Raw genomic sequence first — 26,207 nt, 5'->3', positions numbered from 1 at the left:
GATTTGTACAGGTTCGCTTTTTTGGTGGGAATTAATTTTTTAAATAAAAAATTGTAGTAGCATTGCCTGCTAAGAAAAAAAAAATAACCAGAAAAATTACAACATAACATGCTATACAACAAATACGATTTTTTTTTATAAATAACGCATACATTTTATTCATAAAGTCACTGAAAAATTTGCAGCGAACCGTGGCTTTGCTTTCCGAGGCATTGTATGCCAATTCTCGGAATTTCGCACACAATCAAGGTCTAATTTAAAGAAACAAAATAGGCAAAAATAATTTATGTTGTTTAATATCCACGCAAGTATGGCCCCCTTGGCATATGACTATTGTACTTTACTTCATTACTAACAGTTGTGTTTATTTTACTTTTATTATATTATTTAAAATATCAAGTACGTTGCCAGAACTTTACATTACATACATATGTACATATGCCCATACTAGTATAATTTTATTTTTCTCATTAATGTTTCATCTTTACAGTTGATGCCCTTTTAAAATGCTGGCGCTGTTCAACGGATGTTTCAAATGGAGTCTTCTGCGATGATCCGTTCGATCCCGAATTTATTTCCGATCAACAAAGGTATTGGAGTTATGTGAATTGTTCATATTCAGCGGGTTTCAAATCAGTTAATGCTCGACCCGTTTGTAAGAAACTAGTACAAGAAGGTGAGTACAGAAAATGGATATATGTATGTTGTTGAGGTTTTCACTTTTAGCATTAAATTGTCTCTTACAATGTGGCAACTATATTTCGTTTCTTGTATGTCATAATAAAAAACATTGCGGATTTTGTAATTCTTCTTCCGTCTTTTGTTATCTCTCTCCCTAAAAGATCTCGCTAAGGTGAACACGTTTCTTTTGATAGGTCTTGTATATTTCATAAATTGTAATCAATACTCATCTAATAATTACTTGAATTAAATAATTTATCACATAGCATAAACCTTCGTCGTTATTACTTTGTTCTGTTCTGCGTTTTTATTTTGGGTGATCCTGGAAAAATCTTCATTATATTAACATACGTAATGGATATATGTATATTACGCTGAAGGAAAAGAAAGGTATCTCATAACTATCTATTTACCAGTAGGTCCAAATCCTCTTTTTGGCCCCGCAATAGCACAGCCAAACATAGAATTTGTGCTATGCCCAAATTGCTTCGTAAGTCAGCAAACTGATGAAGTAAATTATGGTTTCTCAAAGTCAATGTAGTAAAAAATTTCTTGATTACAAACATATGAGAAGGTGCGCATGCGTGCGTGTCCAGAAATTATAATTAAAGTGATGCTAGTAGTCGAGAGGTTTGAGGAAAATTAGCTTGATGCAGAAAAAGTTTTCGTTTTGATTTTGTTTTAATATTCTTTATTTGTTTTTGTTCTTCATTATTTCATTTAGTTGACATAATTTTTTTATTTTGTTTAATATTATTTACTTAAAATTGGCAAATTTTTTAAATTTATTTATTTTTATTTCAATATATTTTTTTGTTTTTTTTTATATTGTTTTATTTTATATTACTTATCTTTTTTTTTTTGTTATATTTTTTTAATAATTTCAATTTATTTAATATATTTTATTTTGTTTTTTGTTTTTTTATACTCAGTTGAGCAGAGCTCACAGAGTATATTAAGTTTGATTGGATAACGGTTGGTTGTGCATATATAAAGGAATCGAGATAGATATAGACTTCCATATATCAAAATAATCTGGATCGAAAAAAAATTTGATTGAGCCATGTCCGTCCGTCCGTTAACACGATAACTTTAGTAAATTTTGAGGTATCTTGATGAAATTTGGTATGTAGGTTCCTGAGCACTTATCTCAGATCGCTATTTAAAACGAACAATATCGGACTATAACCACGCCCACTTTTTCGATATCGAAAATTTCGAAAAACCGAAAAAGTGCGATAATTCATTACAAAAGACAGATGAAGCGACGAAACTTGGTAGATGAGTTGAACTTATGACGCAAAATAGAAAATTAGTAAAATTTTGGACAATGGGCGTGGCACCGCCCACTTTTAAAAGAAGGTAACTTAAAACTTTTGCAAGCTGTAATTTGGCAGTCGTTGAATATCATGATGAAATTTGGCAGGAACGTTACCCCTATTACTATATGTACGCTTAATAAAAATTAGCAAAATCGGAGAAGGACCACGCCCACTTTTAAAAAAAAAAAATTTTAAGTAAAATTTTAACAAAAAATTTAATATCTTTACAGTATATAAGTAAATTATGTCAACATTCAACTCCAGTAATGATATGGTGCAAAAAAATACAAAAATAAAAGAAAATTTCAAAATGGGCGTGGCTCAGCCCTTTTTCATTTAATTTGTCTAGGATACTTTTAACGCCATAAGTCGAACAAAAATTAACCAATCCTTTTGAAATTTGGTAGGGGCATAGATTTTATGACGTTAACTGTTTTCTGTGAAAATGGGCGAAATCGGTTGATGCCACGTCCAGTTTTTATACACAGTCGTCCGTCTGTCCTTCCGCATGGCCGTTAACACGATAACTTGAGCAAAAACGATATATCTTAACTAAACTTAGTTCACGTACTTATCTGAAGTCCCTTTATTTTGGTATAAAATATGGCCGAAATCCGACTATGATCACACCCACTTTTTCAATATCGAAAATTACGAAAAATTAAAAAATGCCATAATTCTATACCAAATACGAAAAAAGGGATGAAACATGGTAAGGTTGTTTTATTGACGCGAAATATAACTTTAGAAAAAACTTTATAAAATGGTTGTGACACCTACCATATTAAGTAGAAGCAAAAGAAAAAGTTCTGCAGGGCGAAATAAAAAACCCCTAAAATCTTGGCAGGTATTACATATATAAATAAATTAGCGGTATCCAACAGATGATGTTCTGGGTCACTCTGATCCACATTTGGTCGATATCTGGAAAACGCCTTCACATATACAACTACCACCACTCCCTTTTAAAACTCTCATTAATACCTTTAATTTGATACCCATATCGTACAAACTCATTCTAAAGTCACCCCTGGTCCACCTTTATTGCGATACCCCGAAAAGGCGTCCACCTATAGAACTAAGGCCCACTCCCTTTTAAAATACTCATTAACTCCTTTCGTTTGATACCCATATTGCACAATCGAATTCTAGAGTCACCCCTGGCCCACCTTTATGGCGATATCGCGAAACGGCATCCACCTATGGAACTAAGGATTACTCCCTTTTAAAAAACTCATTAACACCTTTCTTTTGATACCCATGTTGTACAAACAAATTCTAGGGTCACCCCTGCTCCACCTTTATGGCGATATATCGAAACGGCGTCCACCTATGGAACTAAGGATTACTCCCTTTTAAAATACTCATTAACACCTTTCTTTTGATACCCATATTGTACAAACAAATTCTAGGGTCACCCCTGGTCCACCTTTATGGCGATATCTCGAAAATGCGACCACCTATACAACAACCACCACTCCCTTTTAAAACCCTCATTAATACCTTTAATTTGATACCCATATCGTACAAACACATTCTAGAGTCACCCCTGGTCCACCTTTATGGCGATATTTCGAAACGGCGTCCACCTATAGAACTAAGGCCCACTCCCTTTTAAAATACTCATTAGCACCTTTCGTTTGATGCCCATATTGTACAAACAAATTCTAGGGTCACCCCTGGCCCACCTTTATGGCGATATCTCGAAACGGCGTCCACCTATGGAACTAAGGATTACTCCCTTTTAAAACACTCATTAACACCATTCGTTTGATGCCCATATTGTACAAACAAATTCTAGGGTCACCCCTGGTCCACCTTTGTGGCGATATCTCGAAACGGCGTCCACCTATGGAACTAAGGATTACTCCCTTTTAAAATACTCATTAACACCTTTCATTTGATACCCATATCGTACAAACGCATTCTAGAGTCAACCCTGATCCACTTTTATGGCTATATCCCTAAATGGCGTCCACCTATAGAACTATGGCCCACTCCCTCATAAAATACTCTTTAATGCCTTTCATTTGATACACATCTCATACAAACACATTCCAGGGTTTCCCTCGGTTCATTTTCCTACATGGTTATTTTCCCTTATGTTGTCACCATAGCTCTCAACTGAGTACGTAATGTTCGGTTACACCCGAACTTAACCTTCCTTACTTGTTTTATTTTATTTTATTTTATCATCATCAGTATCGAAAAAAAAATTTACTTAGCCATGTCCGTCCGTCTGTCCGTTAACACGATAACTTGAGTAAATATTGAGATATTTTCACCAAATTTGGTACACTAACTTATCTGGACCCAGAATAGATTGATATTGAAAATGAGCAAAATCGGATGATAACCACGCCCACTTTTTATATACCTATATACAATTTTTGAAAACACAAAAACCCTGATAATTTAGTAAATAATATACCTAGAATGTTGAAATTTGACGTGTGGACTGATACTGAGACTCTTAATAAAAATGGGCGTGGCACCGCCCACTTGTGATAAAATCATTTTTACAAATATTAATATTCATAAATCAAAAATCGTTAAACCTATCGTAACAAAATTCGGCAGAGATGTTGCCTTTGCTATAAGGAATGCTTTGAAGAAAAATTAACGAAATCGGTTAAGGACCACGCCCACTTTGAAAGATTTTTAAAAGGGTCGTGGACGAATAAAATAATCTATATCTTTGCAAAAAAGAGCTTTATATCAATGACTTATCTTGTTTGGTTGACAGGGTGGATAAATGATGTATATTCGAACGATTTTCCGTCATCCCTTGTCAAATTTAGTTTTGAGACAAACCGGTTTCGGCGTTGTGCCATCGTCAGTGTCGATTTTCGTTCTCTCTTTCGGGAAAATCGTTCCAATATACATCATTTATATCAATAGTATTTCATTTCCCAATTGGATTTATAACAATAAATAGGAAAAACTTCAAATTAAAACAAGTAAGAACGGGACTTCATACCTTTCATGAATGGGGCTGAACAATAATCTTATCCCGTTCTTAATCTCCGAATAATCGGATGTATAAGATAAGAAATATATAGTGAACAGATCTACATACCTTAACGATTTTTAAGATAAATATAAAATAAACAAGTAAGAACGGGACTGTCTTCGGCTGTGCCGAAGACTTCATACCTTTCATGAATGGGGCTGAACAATAATCTTATCCCGTCCTTAATCTCCGAATAATCGGATGTATAAGATTAGAAATATATAGTGAAGACATCTACATACCTTAACGATTTTTAAGATAAATATAAAATAAAAAACAGGTAGGTACTTTGTGTGAGGATGCAAAGTTTCAGGTTTTTTGTGGTTTGCGTGTAAAAACTATGACTACGAATCACGTATTTCAACAATATATGACGTAAACGTAACTATTTGATGAAATTTGATGAATTTTGAAGCTTCTAGCCGTAAAAAGGGGGTAAAAATTAGAGTTTATATGGGGTATATAATATATATACCACCGATCTCTATGATTTTTTCAGACAACAATATATGCTATATACGTAGGCATATAGTGAAATTTGAAGCTTCTAGCTGTTAAAATGGGGAGGAAATTGCGCAAAGTTTCTTATCTGAACAATCGGTTGTATGGGATATATACTATATATACCACCGATCTCAATGATTTTTTCAGACAACAATATATGCTATACACGTAAGCATTTGGTGAAATTTGAAGCTTCTAGCTGTTAAAATGGGGAGGAAATTGCGCAAAGTTTCTTATCTGAACAATCGGTTGTATGGGATATATACTATATATACCACCGGTATCTATGATTTTCTCAGACAACAATATTTGCTATACACGTAAGCATTTGGTGAAATTTGAACATATCTAAACGATTTTTAAGATAAATATAAAATAAAAAATAGGTAGGTAATCTGTGTGAGGATGCAAAGCTTCACGGTTTTTGTGGTCTTCATGTAAAAACTATGACTACGAATCACGTATTTCAAAAATATATGACGTAAACGTAACTATTTGATGAAATATGATGAATTTTGAAGCTTCTAGCCGTAAAAAAGGGGTCAAAATGACAGTTTATATGAAGTATATAATATATATACCACCGATCTCAATGATTTTTTCAGACATCAATATATGCTATACACGTAAGAATTTGGTGAAATTTGAAGCTTCTAGCTGTTAAAATGGGGCCTAAATCGTAAAAAAATATATATATACTATATATATATACTATATATACCATCATATATATATTATATATATCACCGATCGCTATGATTTTTTGACGCAACAATACATACTATATACGTAAGCAATCGGTGAAATTTGAAGCTTATAACTGTTAAAATGGGGTAGAAATTGCGAAAAGTTTCTTATCTGAACAATCGGTTGTATGAGATATATACTATATACAACCGATCTCTATGATTTTTTCGGACAACAATATATGCTATATACGTAAGCAATCGGTGAAATTTGAAGCTTATAGCTGTTAAAATGGGGTAGAAATTGCGAAAAGTTTCTTATCTGAACAATCGGTTGTATGAGATATATACTATATATACAACCGATCTCTATGATTTTTTCAGACAACAATATATGCTATATACGTAAATATTCGGTGAAATTTGAAGCTTCTAGCTGTTAAAATGGGGCTTAAATTTGCGAATATATATATATATATATATACTATATATATATACTATATATACCACCATATATATACTATATATACCACCGATCTTTATGTTTTTTCACACAACAATATATGCTATATACGTAAGAATTCGTTGAAATTTGAAGCCTCTAGCTCTTAAATGAGGGCAGTAATTACGAAAAGTTCCTTATCTGAACAATCTGTTGTGGGGGATATATCCTATATATACGACCGATCTCATAAATTTTTTCAGGCAACAATATGTGCAATATACGAAAGTATATGGTGAAGTTTGAAACTTCAATCTGTTAAATTGGGTAAGATATTACAAAAATTCTCTTTTTCTGAAAAATCGGTTGTATGGAGGATATATGCTATAGTGGTCCGATCCGGTCGGTTCCGACAAATGTCTAATCGGACACCCAAATACACCCGCTCACCAAATTTTATCAAGATATCTCAAAAATTGAGGGACTAGTTTACATACAAACAGACAGACGGACAGACGGACAGACGGACAGACGGACATGGCTAAATCAACTCAGCTCTTCAACCTGATTATTTCGGTATACTTAATGGTGGGTCTATCTATTTTCCTTTAAGGACTTACAATTTTCGGTTTCGTGACGAAATTAATATACCATTTCATTTTCATGAAAGGTATACAAAAGGGCGTGGCACCGCCCCTTTTAGGGCTAAGCAATTTCTTATGTTTCGGGAGCCATAACTCGAAGAAAAATTAGTTCAGAATAGCACCATATGTATATGTATTATTGCGCAGCCTTGTAACACTGTTAAGCACACAAAACAAACAACAACAGGATTTCAAGTGTATAGCTGGGTATGTAATGTTCGGTTTGACCCGAATTTAGACTCCCTTACTTGTTTTATTTTTTGTTTGATGATTTCTTTTATTTTATTTTATTTCTTTTTCATGTTATATCACTAAAATTAATGTAATACAATTTATTCATTTTTATTTTTTATATTTGTTTATAATTTTTCGTGATATTTTCTTTTAATTATGTTGTTATAATTTAATTAAGCACTTTATTTATTTCTTTACTTCTAGCTTATTTGATGTATTTGATTTTAAATTCTATTTGATGTTAAATTTATTCAATCAAGCTGTTTGTAACATAAATTCCAAGTCAAACTGCCAAATTAGTAAAAATTAGCTCGTATTTTTGGCCACCCAACTGTGACCAAAAGTGGAGGTAGTTGCGGAAAAGTGGGTTTCAAAAATGCCAAAAAAGTTGATGTCAGTAGTACAAAAGTGTAAGCCCATGTGGATTCCTATTGAATACTTAATATATCAAAACCTAGTTTAGACAAATACTAATTGATTTGGCATAAGAACCGCCGGTGGTCTCAAAAATTAGAAAAAAATGAATTCAACATATTTATATTTGTTAGCTGTTTGTTAAAATTCTTTAGGCTATTTCTATTTACTAATCCGCACTTTGTTGTTGAGGTGTCATATAAATTGAAATTGATTGGGCTTAAAAATGTAATATGAACTATACTACAAGCACTTATTAGTTATATGCAATTGGCGTCACTGACAGTAACACCCGCAACATTTTACAGAAGTAAACATTGCACCCACTCCACCAAACATACAAACTAGGGTTGTTCCGGATAACCGGACTTCTGTTCATTAGTAAGAAATAATAGCTGAAATTATTTTATTTTAGTTAAGTAATTTTGTGCGCTGCAAATTATATACATACTTTTTCTTTCAGTGGAAGGTAGCACAAGATATGATACATTTTTTTAAGCCATTTGGAGAAATAGTAAATTTAGCCAGGGCCCGTATTACGTTTTAAGATTACCATTTTCACTCAAACGATAACTGTGCAAATGATAACTATTTCTAAAAATTTTAATAAATGCGGGCCCGGTTTTGACAATCCAGATACAGAAATTTGATGACGAGAAAATTAAGCAATTTATACCAATAGATTAGCACTTCAGAGAGACATGCATTCAATATAAGTTCGCGAGAGAGAATGTTCACGGAGAGGCTTATATACTCATTATCTCATACAGGCAGGCAGCCTTGCGTGCCTTGCAATCTTACGCCATTATTTCTAAGCTGGTGGATGTATGCATTGAACTCATAAATGATCTGGGAGCTAAAAATAATCCCGGACATGAAAATAAAGAAGAGGCAGGTAACCTAGCCAAGTAGGATGCTATGGCAGTATTTTATGGGCCATCCTCCTTCTGTGGACTCACAAAGGCACATACTAGGGAAGCGGTAACTAATTGGGAAGCAAAGCATTGAATGCGTAAAGCAAAGACAGACCGGTTCACATTCTCTGCGAATGCATCGCTCTGGCAAGGCAAATAATCCCCTATCTAGGTGGTGTGAGTCCTAGGCCTGAAGAAGTACTTAGATACTTCCCTGTCTACTACTAAACGGATTTGAAGAGATTTTAAAAGTGAGGATATTTTCAATTAATCCAAACTGGATCCCGAAATTTTCAGAGTATGGATGTTTTATTAGAATTCCGAACTTAAACTTAGGGAAGGTCGAAAAAACCATCCGTTAACTAAAATTAATTGGGAAAAAATTTTAAACTCAACACAATACGAAATAAACCTTTTGGTCATTGTAAAATTTCAAAACAAACGAAGGCCAAAAATTATGGCCCGCATACGCATAGAACTGAACCGAGGAGCCCCTAAGTTAGTTCAAACAAACCCCAATGAATCTCTGTGCTCCTTCTAATTAAAGTTAAATTTTATGTTGTTAATAAAAATAGGCTTTGACGTTGTTTTTTTCCAATGAAAAATACCACAATGTTTAACTATGTATGATAATAGAAAACATTACGTAAACCCACGACAAAATTTAAAAATCTCGAATGAAATACGTTCAGTAAGAAAACGAAATCCCGCCACATACTCGTATTGGCACATATCCAGCTAAATACCGGATACCCGAGACAACTCTGTTAAAAACAAACCCAATAAAAAATATCTCAACAAAAACTACACCGCTTTCTCTAGGCTGACAACCTTACCAAAGAAGAATATTTTGAAGCAGGGACGGAAAATAATAATTTTTTTTCGGAGTGGAAAAAGTCCTGGTCAAAAAATTGTTCTAGGTGAAAATGTTCGAGTTCCCAGGTATCCCTATAGCAATATCATGTCGAATTATGCATCATTTTTATTTTTTGAACTTTTTCCATAAAAGTCCACATATAAAAGTAAAATATGTATTTTTATTGTTTGAGTCCGATAGAACAACATTAAACACATATGAGGCATTTACGTCACTCATTGGCAACTTATCTGCTTGAAATTTTTTCGTTTTTATAAATTCTGTAAAAAAGTAACCACATAACTAGATAAGCTGATAACCAGATATTCACATAACGAGGGTTATCAGATTATCTGCTAATAAAGTAATATTTTTCATTCAGTTAACCAAAGCAAAATGCACTGTAGAGTTCATGGTTTAAGAGATCAAAGACAGGTTTTTTTTGCAAACGAATTAAGGTACAAGGTTAAAAGTTTCAGCCCAAATATAAATCCTTTTTGTTTTACATAAATGACCAATACAAATTTGGTTTCAAATATAAAATATACCAGTCTTCCTGACAACTAGAGAGGTCTATACTTTCAGTTGTGAAAAAGAAAAATATAGTGGGTGGTGGCCTAGTTTCGAACCGACGTGCCACGGATTCTAGCAGGTTGCTCTACCTACTGAGCTATCACATCTTTATAAGAAAACATATTATGCACCCCAAACGTCTAGCAAAATGTTTCGAAAAAGAATCTATGACTTCCAGCACTTTTTTCAAATGAAATTTTTTATTTTTAAATTTTCCGCATCCAGTTTTAACTACTGAGGTTTATTTTAAAACCATACTTGCATACAAGGTCTATTTTAAATTTTTGAAACTTTTTTGGTTTTGTTTTAAAATAATTTTTTTCAGTCTAATTGTTCAAATTAATTTAAAATTTATAAGCCGAATAAAATTAATAAATACTGTAGTAAATACAGTAGAGGTTTCCAGTTTCGTTCAAATATGTTTGGAAGTGATTAAACCGAGGGATGGTCTAAAATTTTTGGTTCAAATTTCTACCCGTGTAAAAATTAAGATATGAAAGGATTATGGTACTTCCAATTCCAATTTTTAATTTGCCTACTAAATAGAGGTTTACGCCGCTCACTTTATCGGCGGTGGCGGCGTGGGCGGCACGCCGGTATACGCCGGTGTTCTTACTTTAAAAAGCTTGATTTTTCTATTTAAAAAAATAATATTTAGGAAAGGTTTTATTTGTACGTATTTAAAGGAATCAACGTTTAGGCCATTTCGAAAAGATCCGGGGTTTTTGCCTCAAAAACTCTCAGATCGTTCAAAAATTTTCAGGAGTAGCTCTTTGCGTAGTAGCTCTTTCGTCTGCTGAAAAGAAATATAGATACATAAAATGGTCACACTTTTGTCTGTATATATCGTGCAAAGCGTAGTTTCACCTGGGGTTAACTCCTAATAATCGTCGCGAACACAATTTCTTTAAATCATTTGTGGCTCCTTGGCGGTCACGCACAAAAGCAACTTACGGTTGCTATTATTGGTCTATTAAAACTCATGACTCTCGTGGCACACTGCGCATCCAGGTTTCTCGAGCTACAATCCCCTATGATTAAGAGCTACCATTCCCGATGTGCGAACAGTAGCAATCCGACCACCAGTCGCTACCACGCCTCATGACTCTGACACCATATGCCAGCACAGAAGCTATAGGACTGCGACTTGAAACTCATATATACCTTCGTCGACGTCACTTTCCTACAAGCCCTAGGTGTAGCTCCGAAGGCTTTCTAACGGATGCTTTTGTCGCACTATGCTGCCGAGCTACACCCGAGAAACACCTTGAAATGTTAGGGAGTGACTATCCGGCCAAAGATGACGCCCTTGAAATCATAAGCAGCCTAAGTGGAGGTCATTGCGAAACTCATGGGAGAAAATCGTGTAATCCTCGGCGCATCTACATAATTAAAATTTTACAAGGAGCCTGGATAAAACTTTTAAAATGTAGACCAAAGTTTGCAGACGTTTGTGTTCACAACATTGATTTCCTTAGTCTTCGTTAAATCAAAACGATATTTTAAAATGGATGACCGCATAGCTTCAGTTTTCAAACTAGTTCGACTGTCCACTATGTTAGGGTAGTAACACACACGGTCATTACTTCGACTGTCTTGGGAAAGCTTTTGCTTCACCACTTTGAGTGTTCTTGAGAAGGACAAAGCCTCACCTGGTAAATATTTGTACCTACGTATTCACATTTGTAAAAGGAGCCGAAACGCGTAGGTTATATTTAATCTTAACTGGTAGGCTATGAAAAATGTGATTCCGTCCAAGGGACTAGTTTTGGATAGGGCAGCCAACTTTAGGAAATGTCAAACCGGGAGACTTGGGTGTTGAAGGATGAAGTGTGAAAATCGAAATTAGCATTTCAAAATCAAATCAACATTGTATAGTTTCGCAAATAAACAACAGATGTTTGAATGCAAGCCCAAGTGATTTTTCAAACCCTTCTCATATGTACATATGTATATCTTCAACTTAAGTATGAGGTAAGAATCATTTCAAAGGAGTTTTTATGCCCCTAGAACCTACTAAAGGATTTTGTATCACTGATTTCGCTTATTCCTTCGGCCAATCGTAATGTAATTTTTTTTTTAAAACCGGCACCTTTTTTGGGTAATTTGCTTTTTTTAACAACCTGAGGACAATTTGAAGGGAGTGCCACGAAATCCCCCAAACAAAATACCCAAACTCATAATCCCCAAATTCAAAATCCCCAAAATCAAAATCCCCAAAATCGAAATCCCCAAACACAAAATCCCAGTGCTATGATAAACATCATGACCGTGTAAAAAATAGCAATATCTCTTTCCTCTTTCATTCATATTTATGTATGTATAACTATATATTCACGTTAAGGCAATACATATTTTTACTTATCCATATATAGGACTGCTAGTCGCTCTAATTCGAACAAGCTAACAGAAGCGTGTTCTACGCAGAAGGACATCACCGTGGCGGTAGCCACGGTTATACCACACACCCGGACTTGGCATGGCGTAGCCCAGGGTTACTTTTTATAAGGGCGGCCAAAGGCCGCCTGTGCAGAAAGTTGGTATGGATTATTAGCCTTTTTTGGTCGCGGCGATTTTAAACCTAATTTGAATTTATTTCACACATAAAATGGGGATTTTGTGTTGGATTTTGATTTTGGGAATAACGTGGTAGACCCCAATTTAAAAACATGTTCGCCTCGGGTCATTTTATTTGAATTCATTGTTAATTATTAATTTTTTGAAAAAAAAAAATATATAAAGTGAGCATATAAATTTATTATAAAACTTTTCTTTTAGTGTTTTGTTTCAATAACTTTGTGAATTGGGTGATGCAAAGTCGGCGTTAAGCTGACATCGAAAGCGCCTGTTTTTTTAATAACTTTTGAACAGTTAAAAAAATAAAAATAAAATAAATGTAAGGCGCGTTAACCTCCGAAAAGATTTTAGGCCGAGCTTCTCTTCCAATTTGCGTCGTGCTCCTTTTTAATTTTTCCTACAAATTGTCGGGACGGGACCTACTTGTTTTATGCCGACTTCGAACGGCATCTGCGAGGCAGATGAGTTTTCACTGAGAGCTTTTCAGGGCAGAAATACACTCGGAGTGCTTGCCAAACACTGCCGAGGGGCGACCCCTCTTAGAAAAATTTTCTTCTAATTGAAAAACATTATTTCTAAAATTTTGATGTTGCTTTGCCCGGGGTGTAAACCCAGGGCATTCGGTGTGGTAGGCGGAGCACGCTACCACCACACCACGGTGGCCGCCGGCATAAACAGTCTTAAACGAGTAGAAAATACAGTAACGCGCCGGACGCCGCGGCCGCCGCCACCGCGCCGATATTTTTGACATTCGGCGGCGCCGTGCGAAAAACGACTAAAATCGGCGGCGGCGTTTATCGGCGGCGTATATCTCTACTACTAAATGCTCCAAGAAACTAAATCTGCAAAAACTAGCAAATTTTTGGTCAAATCGGCTCAAAACGACAACGCTGCTCACAGTACGGAGGGGTACCCACACACATCTCCCACATTTCCCACCTACTTGCTTCCACATGTTGTGGTCTCGTATGTTGTAGCAGGGGCGGATTAAAGGAGGGGCTAGCAGGGGCTATAGCCCCGGGACCCAGCATCGGCAGGGCCCCGCGAGCTCAAATAAATAGTATCATATTACATATTTGCGTACACATAATTTAATTTTGCACCTCAAAATTTATATACAATAGTAATATGGAAAAGAATATATGCACTCGTTAAGAATAAGATAATGTAAGCAAGCAGTTTATACCCCACTTGAAACTACAGCCAAACGGGGTTTTCTCTAATAGAACAGAAAAATTATATAACTATACAGAACAAATTCTGTGCCCTTTGCAAGTTCTTAATTGGATTGTAGATGTGAGCATGATCGAAGTATTCCCGAATATCTACATCGCTTACAGGATTTTGGTTACGATTCCAAAAGTAACCTGCGAATCTGAAAGGTCATTCTCGGTTTTAAAAAGAATAAAAAATATGTATCGATCAACTATGTTAGATGAACGGTTGTCCGCATTGATGAGGTTAAGTATTGTAGTTGATTTACTTCGATCGATTGATTTTGAAATCAGAAAAAAAAATTTTTATTTGTATAATAATTTATAGTTTTTAATATGTAAGTACCAAAGAAAAAATGTTTGCGAGAATAAATTATAAAAATAATTATAACAGTTTTTATTTTTTTAAAAAAATATTATCATATTTTGCTCCCCTTAAGTGGGCCCCATATTCATTTTAGTCCAGGGCCTCGTAAATCTTTAATGCACCCCTGTGTTGTAGGTCTCGTTTATATTTTTGTTTGAAAAAAGTTTGCAATGAATTATTCAAGGGTCGCTCGCTGACACTTGGATCACTAATTCGATAGTTTTGTTGTTGCCGGTTGGATGTAGCGCTAATTTGTTGCAAAATTTATTGCACCATTTCGGCAGCAAAACACCGGCGCACTGTTTGGTGTGCCATGTTGTTGTTACATATTTTGTTTTATCATCGCCGAATCACAGAGTCGTGACGCACACATTGACACCAACGCACTCATTGCTGATTTGCAGAAATATTTGCAAAAATTTTTAAATGAGTTAGTACAACTAGTGTGTATGTGTGTGTGGGTTTTCTGCATATGTGAATATGATTGTGGATTTGTAGTGCAAAAATTACAAAATGCATTTCTGATTGTTGCTGACTTGTCGCTGTCCGTGTAAAATGCAAATTTTTATGTATTTGGATTTTTTTTTTACATTTTTTATTTTCTGTGTCACTTTGAAAAATATATATGTACACATGTCTGTACTTTGTGTGCATACTTTCGATGTATTCTCCTTAAGTGGTTTTATTGTTAACATTTCCATTTTATCCACATGCAACATTTATTATCTAAGACTGTGCTTACTTTTGCTATATGTAATATGTAATTAAATATGTGCGTGTATATTGTTGCAGTGAAATATCAAACTAGTCCGAAAAAATACTTTAAATATAAATTACAGATTCTTACTCAATTTAACTGATTTTTCTGTTAAAAGAACTAATTTAATTGGTCAATTCAGCAGCGAATAACTGTCAACATTTTGCAAATGTATCAGCTAATTATAAGGAGAAACTTAAGACCACGGTGCTCACGATAATTTAACAGTAAGCGCTGGTAATCTCTTAATAACAGTAATCTCCGTCAGTTCAAAAGTATTCACTGCTATTAGAGCCCGAGCTATGCCGAGTATATTATTCTAATGGTGACCGAAATCGGTTATTTTAAGAGTTATTAGATTGATATTTATAATCGTTAGGTTAACAGAGTTATGGCTGTCGCATGATGTATTTTTTTTTTTGCTGATTTGACTGTTGAATCTGTCAGTTCGAAATCAACAATTTCAAAAAGTTGATTCAACTGCAATGGATTGGCCTACATTTCGGTATCGATCCATGGTTCGGTTGATTTTTTATTACTTTTTCTTTCTGTGTACCAATTGTAAGTTAGTTAACAACTAGCTGGTTTGATTGCTGGGTTTTAAGTATTTGTTTCAATTGCATGACGTTCATTAATTTTGTTTTTACACAATCAGCTGCCTGTGACACTTTTAGAATACTTTTATACTCATAATGTAGATAAAAACCTAAAACTCAATTTACATTTCTTACTATTATGTACGATTACGAGCTATCAGTAAAAAACTTACACCAAAAGTATTCAGCGCAACTTATAAAAAATATTTTTTTAAATAACGTTAACTTTTTTAGTTGTACTAAAAACTTTTTCTTGCTCTACAAACTAAAGGGTCCCACAACTTTAACCTAATTTCGAATGACATTTACGAATATATGTAAGTAGTATAGTGTTGTTTTTAGTAGCTTGACAAGTATTCATATGGCTAGTCATTCTAGTTGTTACCAACACAAGCGCCACCCAAAACAACAAGCGATGAACTTCTTCTTTTATAAATGCAAGGCACAATGCAAGTGAAAGCTTGCATGCATTTTCTTTGGCAGGCCGTCGCCTGCCTCGAATGCCTCGTGTATGTAATACAAAAAAGTTTCAAATTTAGCTCAAACTTTTAACCGTATGAAGCGATGTGATATCATATTGAATACCATCATCTAATAAGAAATAAGCGTATGATGTGACGTACAACCATAAGCTATAAAATCGTGATATTTTCAGAAAATCAGTATTAGCAACGAACTATTCGTCTTGTTAAAAAAATATTATACTAAAAACGTTTAACTAGTGCCAAATATGGTAGGTTTTACTAACTAGATATGTGCCTTGGTATGATATAATATGATTTATCGACATGTGCATGATTTGACGATATGATGCGCGTTAATTTCATTTAGTGATGTTGTGAGCTCATCTAATATTGTAGAAAAGCTTTAATTTTACCATCTTACTGTGCATTAATTATCTCAACACTGTGAAATATAGCTCTTAACTCTTCATAATTCATTAAGGTTTATATGTAGACAATATACATATGTATAAAGTATATGGATCAATCGGCCGAAAAATACATCACAACTAAAAGACTGGTATTATCTGATCGTCTAGAAATGCATGACAAACGTGGAGTAGATTTGCAAAATGCTTTAGGAATTCTTAAGATTTTTTGGTTTATCAAAGATAACATGAATATTTGAAGAAAAAGAAATCAGTTGGAATTTATTAACACATCACTTGCTTCCAGTGCAACTTGTCTCACCCGTCACAAGTTAATTGAGCTTACATTTTTACTTTATTAAATATATACATAAGTAAAGTTAAAGTACAAAATAAAATTTTTTTTTAAACATATGCCACAGCCTATTTTGAAAATGTTTTATAGTTTTCTGAAATTGGAAAATGAAGTCCTCAACTTTTATAGACGGGTGATTTTGTACTTTCACCCGTTCCTTTTAAAGAGCTATGTTTTTGCGTGACACTTACATTACTATGATAAACACTTTATTAGCTTCGTATCAAATGATTATTCACCTTTAAGTGATCAAATTTTAAAACTTATATCGTTCCTCTTCCAAGAGAAATTAACTAAAGTTTGAGAAAATATCGAATAAAAATTACCCACCCGTCACTATGGAATGCCCCACATATTAAACCGTTTAAAAACCCATAAAATTGTGTACTCAAGTTCTTCGCACATAAAAATATATGCACAAATATTTAGGTTTAAATACATCATCAGAATATCACAACAACAAATTCAACTTTTCACATGTACAATACCAAAAATACTAGTTTTATTTTTAAGAACAAAAAACAAAATAAACTCAATTTCATGTTTGCAGCTTATTTCGTTATTTTTACTTTCGTGTTTAATATTTTTTTCGTTTTTCCTTTATATCATCTTGACTATTCAATATACTACTACCAATGATAAAAAAGTGTTCATACATATTTTTTGAGATTGGCTTGTAGTTCGAAACATAGCAAATAAAAACGGCAGCCAAAAAAAGAGAGCAAAAAAAAAAACAAAAAACTAAGCAACAAATGCAACAACTTGACTGACCCAAACGCATTTTAATGGCGCGAGCAATAATATTATTTATTTTAAATGGAGTAAAAAAACAGCAACACTTGATTAGAATAAGAGAATATAAACAAGTAAGAACAGGACTGTCTTCGGCTGTGCCGAAGACTTCATACCTTTCATGAATGGGGCTGAACAATAATCTTATCCCGTTCGTAATCTCCGAATAATCGGATGTATAAGATAAGAAATATATAGTGAACAGATCTACATACCTTAACGATTTTTAAGATAAATATAAAATAAAAAACGGGTAGGTACTTTGTGTGAGGATGCAAAGTTTCAGGTTTTTTGTGGTCTGCGTGTAAAAACTATGACTACGAATCACGTATTTCAAAAATATATGACGAAAACGTAACTATTTGATGAAATTTGATGAATTTTGAAGATTCTAGCCGTAAAAAGGGGGCAAAAATTAGAGTTTATATGGGGTATATAATATATATACCACCGATTTCTATGATTTTCTCAGACAACAATACATGCTATACACGTAAGCATTTGGTGAAATTTGAAGCTTCCAACTGTTAAAACGGGGCAGAAATTGCGCAAAGTTTCTTATCTGAACAATCGGTTGTATGAGATATATACTATGTGTACCACCGATCTCAATGATTTTTTCAGACATCAATATATGCTATACACGTAAGCAGTTGGTGAAATTTGAAGCTTCTAGCTGTTAAAATGGGGCCGAAATCGTAAAAAAAATATATATATACTATATATATATACTATATATACCATCATATATATATTATATATATCACCGATCTCTATGATTTTTTGACACAACAATACATACTATATACGTAAGCAATCGGTGAAATTTGAAGCTTATAACTGTTAAAATGGGGAAGAAATTGCGCAAAGTTTCTTATCTGAACAATCGGTTGTATGGGATATATACTATATATACCACCGGTATCTATGATTTTCTCAGACAACAATATATGCTATACACGTAAGCATTTGGTGAAATTTGAACATATCTAAACGATTTTTAAGATAAATATAAAATAAAAAATAGGTAGGTAATCTGTGTGAGGATGCAAAGCTTCACGTTTTTTGTGGTCTGCATGTAAAAACTATTGCTACGAATCACGTATTTCAAAAATATATGACGTAAACCTAACTATTTGATGAAATTTGATGAATCTTGAAGCTTCTAGCCGTAAAAAAGGGGTCAATATGACAGTTTATATGAAGTATATAATATATATACCACCGATCTCTATGATTTTTTCAGACAACAATATATGCTATATACGAAAGCATTTTGTGAAATTTGAAGCTTCTAACTGTTAAAACGGGGCAGAAATTGCGCAAAGTTTCTTATCTGAACAATCGGTTGTATGAGATATATACTATGTATATCACCGATCTCAATGATTTTTTCAGACATCAATATATGCTATACACGTAAGCAGTTGGTGAAATTTGAAGCTTCTAGCTGTTAAAATGGGGTAGAAATTGCGAAAAGTTTCTTATCTGAACAATCGGTTGTATGAGATATATACTATATATAGAACCGATCTCTATGATTTTTTCAGACAACAATATATGCTATATACGTAAGCAATCAGTGAAATTTGAAGCTTATAGCTGTTAAAATGGGGTAGAAATTGCGAAAAGTTTCTTATCTGAACAATCGGTTGTATGAGATATATACTATATATACAACCGATCTCTATGATTTTTTCAGACAACAATATATGCTATATACGTAAGCAATCGGTGGAATTTGAAGCTTATAGCTGTTAAAATGGGGTAGATATTGCGAAAAGTTTCTTATCTGAACAATCGGTTGTATGAGATATATACTATATATACAACCGATCTCTATGATTTTTTCAGACAACAATATATGCTATATAAGTAAATATTCGGTGAAATTTGAAGCTTCTAGCTGTTAAAATGGGGCTAAAATTTGCTAAAATATATATATATATACTATATATACCACCATATATATACTATATATACCACCGATCTTTATGATTTTTTCAGACAACAATATATGCTATATACGTAAGCATTCGCTGAAATTTGAAGCCTCTAGCTCTTAAAATAGGGCAGTAATTACGAAAAGTTCCTTATCTGAACAATCGTTTGTGGGGGATATATACTATATATACGACCGATCTCATCAATTTTTTCAAGCAACAATATGTTCAATATACGAAAGTATATGGTGAAGTTTGAAGCTTCAATCTGTTAAATTGGGTAAGATATTACAAAAATCCTCTTTTTCTGAAAAATCGGTTGTATGGAGGATATATGCTATAGTGGTCCGATCCGGTCGGTTCCGACAAATGTCTAATCGGACACCCAAATACACATGCTCACCAAATTTTATCAAGATATCTCAAAAATTGAGGGACTAGTTTGCATACAAACAGACAGACGGACAGACGGACATGGCTAAAACAACTCAGCTCTTCAACCTGATTATTTCGGTATACTTAATGGTGGGTCTATCTATTTTCCTTTAAGGACTTACAATTTTCGGTTTCGTGACGAAATTAATATACCATTTCATTTTCATGAAAGGTATAAAAATGAAGTGCTGTTACGAGTATAAATGTTTGTAAATGTATGCAATAAAAGTCACTTTTGATTTCGTTTTGCGCTTTTTATGTTGTTTTCGCTTGTTTCACTCTTGTGGTGCAACGAATGACTTACATGTTAATAAAAAAGTCACTCATACGCCCAGGATATTTTGACACTTGATTGAAATAAGAGCATTTGAAGTGGAGCATAAGTATTTAAAAAGTTGTATAACTCAATTGAAGAAATGTATACCAATGAGCGATGGTTAGAGTGATAAAGTATGTATATGGTCATTGGGTTGGGTGCCCTTGTGGCTGACAGAAATTCGATATTGTGATAGAGGAGACATATATAATATCAAAGTTTTGTTTATTTACAATCCCAATATTTAATACGCAACCTTCAACTCTCTTCAAAACTTGTTTACTGTAGCCTTTTTTAACTGATTGTATAACTGATTACTGTAGGATTTGGCGACACAAATGCCATAATCACTGATGTCGTTTGCCATTGGGCAATAAACTTTTAGTTTTTTGGCAATTTATAGGTTAGGTTAGATTAGGTTAGGTGGTAGCTGCCCTGATAAGGATAGCTCACTTGGACAACACGAAGGTCCGTTGTGTTACCACATACACCCAAAAATAACGGTGACTTAGATCTAGCTGATTAGAGAATCGTTGGGTAGCAACGATAAAGCTCCGAATGATACCGATCTCAACTTTGGATAAATCCTCGGGAGATCCATGTGAGTAGCGACCGAAGTACTTTCGCCTAGTTCTGGCAAAAGCTGGGCAATCAAGCATAAAGCGATTTGGTGATTCCACCTCATCATACTCCATACAGCTGCAGCAGGATGGGGTTTCCAGTATATTGAGACGTATCCCATGGATACCCATGGGACAGTGCCCTGTCAAAACCCCAATGACCATTGATAGGTGAGCCTTAGGTAACCCAATTAATTCAACAGACCACCTGCCATCCACTTTCGACCAGAAAGATCTTGCTACCCTGCAAGACGTGGTGTCCGCCCAACGTTTGCTGAGCTGACTCGAGTCCCAGCTATGGAGGAGCAATCCACAGGTGGCCAGCGGGATCCCGAAATCCCTACAGCCATCTTCATCCGGTTCAGTTGTACCGATGCGGGCTAAGAGATCCGCTTGACAGTTACCCGGGATATCACTATGGCCCGGGACCCAGATAATCTTAATTGTAAAATAATTCGATGCAATCGCAAGCGAGGTCAGGCACTCCAAGACCACCTTCGATCGCACTGTAGTTGAGCTCAAGGCCTTGATAGCCGCTTGGCTATCAGAGTAGATGTTAAATTCCCTAACCGTAGTAGCACTGGATAGCATTCCATCCACCGCATCCTTAATCGCAGCAACTTCCGCTTGGAATACACTGCAGTCATCAGCCAACTTAAACTTGCGGCTTACATTTAGCTCTTGACAAAACACCGCCCCACCAACCTTTCCATCCAGCTTCGACCCATCCGTGAACAAGTTAACCGGTCCCATGCCCCAGATATTTCCTCTTCCCCACTCCTCTCTTGGTGGAATGACTGAGGTGAAGGTTGTAAAGCTGCCGGGCAACACACAAAATTTGCTTGATGGTTACCCAGCAACGTGTAGTTGTGTGCGTATCGGGCGATGTCGTGCTCACACGTATTTGTTGTCGGCTTCGCGTTGATGAAAATCAAAATTTTTAGATTTTTTCGCTTGACAGCTGGTCTATTTGATCGTGGCCGACGTCGTTGACAAGCATTAATGTGTTAGTTTTGTAAGAAGGTGCAATGAGTAACTTCGCGGAAGTTTATTGCGTTGCGGTTTATTGAAACCTACGAATGCAAAAGTCGGATGGAAAAAAAAAATTGCCAAAAATCAGGTAATTTTCTTAGTGGCTTAAGATTAGCATCTTATTATATTAAAATTGAATAAGCTACAAAACTGCATACTCGAAAAAATTCTGAGAAGAATGTTGAAAAATTTTTATGAAAATTCGCAAAATTTACAAGCAATAAAAAATCGTCATCCAATCTACACGTTGCTATGGTAACCATCAAGCAAATTTTGTGCGTTGCCCGGCAGCTTAAAGGGAGCAGCTATCGGCATACAATAGTCCGTTCTGTCCGGGATAAAGTCGAAACTGGTAAGAAGGCTAGAGTGTCCGCGGTCAGAAAGCCCATATGCCATATCACGAAGCCTGACCAACGACCTTGCCGCGGCCGCCTTTCCCGCAATATCTACTGGGTATATGTCAACATGACGTTCAGTGCCAAGGTAGGTGTTGTTCTGAGAGTTCCACTGATACCGATCAGCGCCGTCCGTTGCACGGACATTAACATTTTGGAGGTGCTCGCCGTGTCCGTGCTTTCCACCAGACCAACACCCCATATAGCAGAATCGGGTTGACCACCATCCCATAAAGCCAGGGTACTACTCCTGGTGAGAGTCCCCATCTCTTTCCGATAGCCCCTCTGCAGCAGTACAAGGCAATGGCAGCCTTCCTGGCCCGATCTTCCACATTGGGTCTCCTGGACAGTTTCTTGTCCAAAACAATCCCCAAATATTTAGCCCTATCAGAAAGTACCAACGGTACCCCTCCAATCGAGGGAGTTCTAAAATCGGCCATCTTATATCTCCTTGTAAAAAGAACCATTCCGTTTTTCCCAGGTTGACCGCCAATCCACATGATTAAGCCCACATAGCCACAGTATCCAGGTAGCCCTGCAGAACATCGCGCAGGGTGCCCAGAAATTTGTCTCTGACTAGGATAGCGAGGTCATCTGCATAGGCAACCACCCGACAACCATTGGCTTCCAGCTCCACAAGAAGCTCGTTGACTACCACAACCCAGAGGAGAGGAGATACGGCACCTCCTGTGGCGTGCCCCTACACACCTTCCCCTTAATTATGGCCCCTCCCCACTCCGCTGCGACAATTCTGCCGCATAGAAGTTTGCTAATAAATTCAACCAGAGCCGCCTCGACTCCTAAACCCACCAGAGCTCTTTCGATTGCCCCCGGTAAGACATTGTTAAAAGCTCCCTCGATGTCTAGAAAGGCTCCCAGAGCATACTCTTTGTGTTCTAGGGACCCCTCTATTTGCTTTACAATCGAATGGAGAGCCGTTTCCGTCGATCTGCCTTTGCAGTACACATGCTGTGAAGCCGACAGTAACCCCCGAGGTATCCTTTCCCGTAGGTACAGGTCAATCAACCAATCAAACGCCTTAAGAAGAGCCGACGAGAGGCTAATTGGCCTGAAATCCTTAGGTAATACATGTGAGCTTCTGCCGGCCTTCGAATGAAAATAACCCTACCCGTGTGCCAAGACTTCGGGATATAGTTAAGCCTGAGGCAGTTAGTGTAGATAATGGCCAACCAGCGGCAGGAAATCCCCAAAGACTTTTGAAGTTGCGCAGGAATGATTCCATCCGGGCCCGGATACTTATAGGGCTTGAACAACCCTATATTTCAGGTTATTTGACTTTCTGGTATTGGAATTGCAGGCACTTCTGCATGGACAACGACCGCCGACCATGCAGGCGAAGATCCCTGCGCAACTGGGACATCGGAGGAGCAGGATTCCTAGAGAGTATTTTTCTAAGCCTCGCGGATTCATTGCAGCCTTCTACGTTTTCGCAGAAGCTTCGCCATGCATCTCGCTTGGCTATCCTTTTCTCATATTTATAAATCCCCAGACTCACTTTATAGAGCTCCCAGTCCGAGGGTAATTTACTCCTCCTGGCTCTGTTGAAGAGCAGCCGACTGGACACTCTTAGATCGTCAAGAGAATCCGGTCACCAGGGCGGCTTGCAATAGCTCTCCCAGCTTCCTACAATACAAGTCCCAGTTAGTACTTCTAGCGTACCTAAAAGATATTTTACCGGGACGTTCTTCGTTCACCGAGAACTGAATATGTCGGTGATCAGAGGAGGAGTGCTCGTTGAGAACCCTCCAGCCAGATATCCGACCTTCCAGTTATCTACTAACCAGGGTTAGATCCCGGACCTCCTCCCTTACCGCAGTAATTAAAGTCGGTTCATTCCCCCTGTTACATATATAAAGACCCTCATCTACAATAAAAGTAAATAAAGACTCACCTCTAGTGTTGGTATCCGAGCTTCCACAGACGCTAAGATGGGCACCGATGATCACGCCAACACCTCTCCGCCTTGCTTTAGCGGTGATTTCGCCCAGTATCGCAGGTGGTGGTCCCGCTACGTCCCCGTGGGCATGTACGCTGAGACCACTCACATTTCATTACTTCCTCGCTCGAGGCAGACCGTGGTTACGTCAGCATTGCTGAAATTAGAGAGAATAAAAGCTTTAATCTCTTTTTTAACAAGCGCACAGGCTCTAGGCCTAACTGCCTCCCCATGCACCAAGGTGTTGAATTTTCCAGTCCTTAGTCCAGAAATCTTACTGCCGTTACTACTCAGCCAGGCTCCTGGACAAGGACTATATCCACTCCGCATTTTTCAAGGCAGAGCAAGCGAAGCCTCCTTAGAGCGCTGAAGATTGATTTGACGGATTTCCATCAAAACCGCCCTTCTTCCGCACCCCATCCTTGGCGGATTCGTGTTAGTCGTGTCCATTCCAAAAAGTTCCCCCTCAATGCCGCTATCCGGAGCCGATTGTGTAGTCAACCTTCAACGGTATCGTGGTTATCTATGCTACGCATTGAGGCCACGCGAGGGTTGACGCATTACCTTATGAGTAATGCGTTCAGAGCCAGACCGGACGCGAAGCGGGAAAATTTTCAACCGCACCTACACCACCAACTTAATGGCGACGGAGCCGGAACATACCTTGAGACCCGCCACGGTTTTAACAGGACGTGGGCAGGTGTAGCATTAGCCTACCATCCATTTCGGTAGGGTTTCACCCCGACCGACTAAGGTGGCAGAATACCGCACCTACCAGCCTAAAGTCATCAAGTCAAAATTCAATGTCAATAATCAAAAGCCCTGAACCATCCAGTTCGGCACCGTGTTGTACCGATCTTGACTCCTAAAGAGTCCCTCCCCTGAACTCGGCACAATGACTCAGGGGTGCGGGTTTTGTCGAGTTGTCCTCCGCCATTATCAATAGAAGCAGGTGCACCTCCTGCAGGACGTGATAACTAATCACGCGTGACATTCGTCACTATGGCCCGTCTAAGACTGATAACAGCCCCTGATCCAGAGCCTGGAACCACTTATGATATCCAAGCCAAGTATCTTAGCCCCCTTGGCAATTTATAGGAGATATATAATTCAAAAATAGAATCTGTACTTCCCAAACTTGTTTATGCTGATTACAAACAGTTGCAAGTCAAAGATTCACGAGTTCCAGATTTTGAGAAAAACCTAGTCAAAATGCTAAAAAATCAAGTTCTTGGCAATGATTGGAAAGACCTGCCCAAGAAACATAAGATTAGGGAAACTTAAGCCTTGGCCGTCACCCAGGTACTATTATATTCTGTTTCATACTGGTGTTTCACATGGATACATCTTATATGTATATAAACTGTTTTGTGGCTGACCTCCTTGAACATATTGAGCAGGGCTGAGAATTGAAAATTATCTATTTTTCATTCCCCAAAATATTAAGGAATGTCCATCCCTTGTTTTGTACAAATTTTTATTATACTCAGCTGAGCAGAGCTCACAGAGTATATTAACTTTGTTCGCATAACGGTGATCCGTAACGGCATAAACTAATCGAGATAGATATAGAATTCTATATATCAAAATGATCTGGGTGAAAAAATAAATTCATTTAGCCATGTCCGTCCGTCCGTCTATCCGTCCGTCTGTAAACACGATAACTTGAGTAAATTTTGAGGTATCTTGACGAAATT

At 36.5% G+C, this 26,207-nt stretch overlaps 2 protein-coding genes across 2 annotated transcripts in view; one reads left to right on the top strand and one right to left on the bottom strand.

The window, feature by feature from the left end:
* Positions 1-26,207, top strand: part of LOC137240509 (UPAR/Ly6 domain-containing protein twit) — an 86,615-nt gene that overhangs the window by 50,372 nt on the left and 10,036 nt on the right. The window contains exon 2 of the mRNA XM_067766904.1: positions 491-676. Coding sequence (XP_067623005.1) covers positions 491-676 — 186 coding nt within the window. The remainder of the gene's footprint in view (positions 1-490; positions 677-26,207) is intronic.
* The window catches only part of Oseg5 (intraflagellar transport protein Oseg5), a 140,755-nt gene that overhangs the window by 106,292 nt on the left and 8,256 nt on the right, over positions 1-26,207 (bottom strand). The gene's annotated exons all lie outside the window — the stretch shown is intronic.

Source organism: Eurosta solidaginis, chromosome 2 (genome assembly GCF_040869045.1).
Source record: "Eurosta solidaginis isolate ZX-2024a chromosome 2, ASM4086904v1, whole genome shotgun sequence".
Taxonomy (NCBI): Eukaryota; Metazoa; Arthropoda; class Insecta; order Diptera; family Tephritidae; genus Eurosta; species Eurosta solidaginis.
Note: the sequence above shows the minus strand (reverse complement) of the source record. Positions and strands in the feature narration are given on the sequence as shown.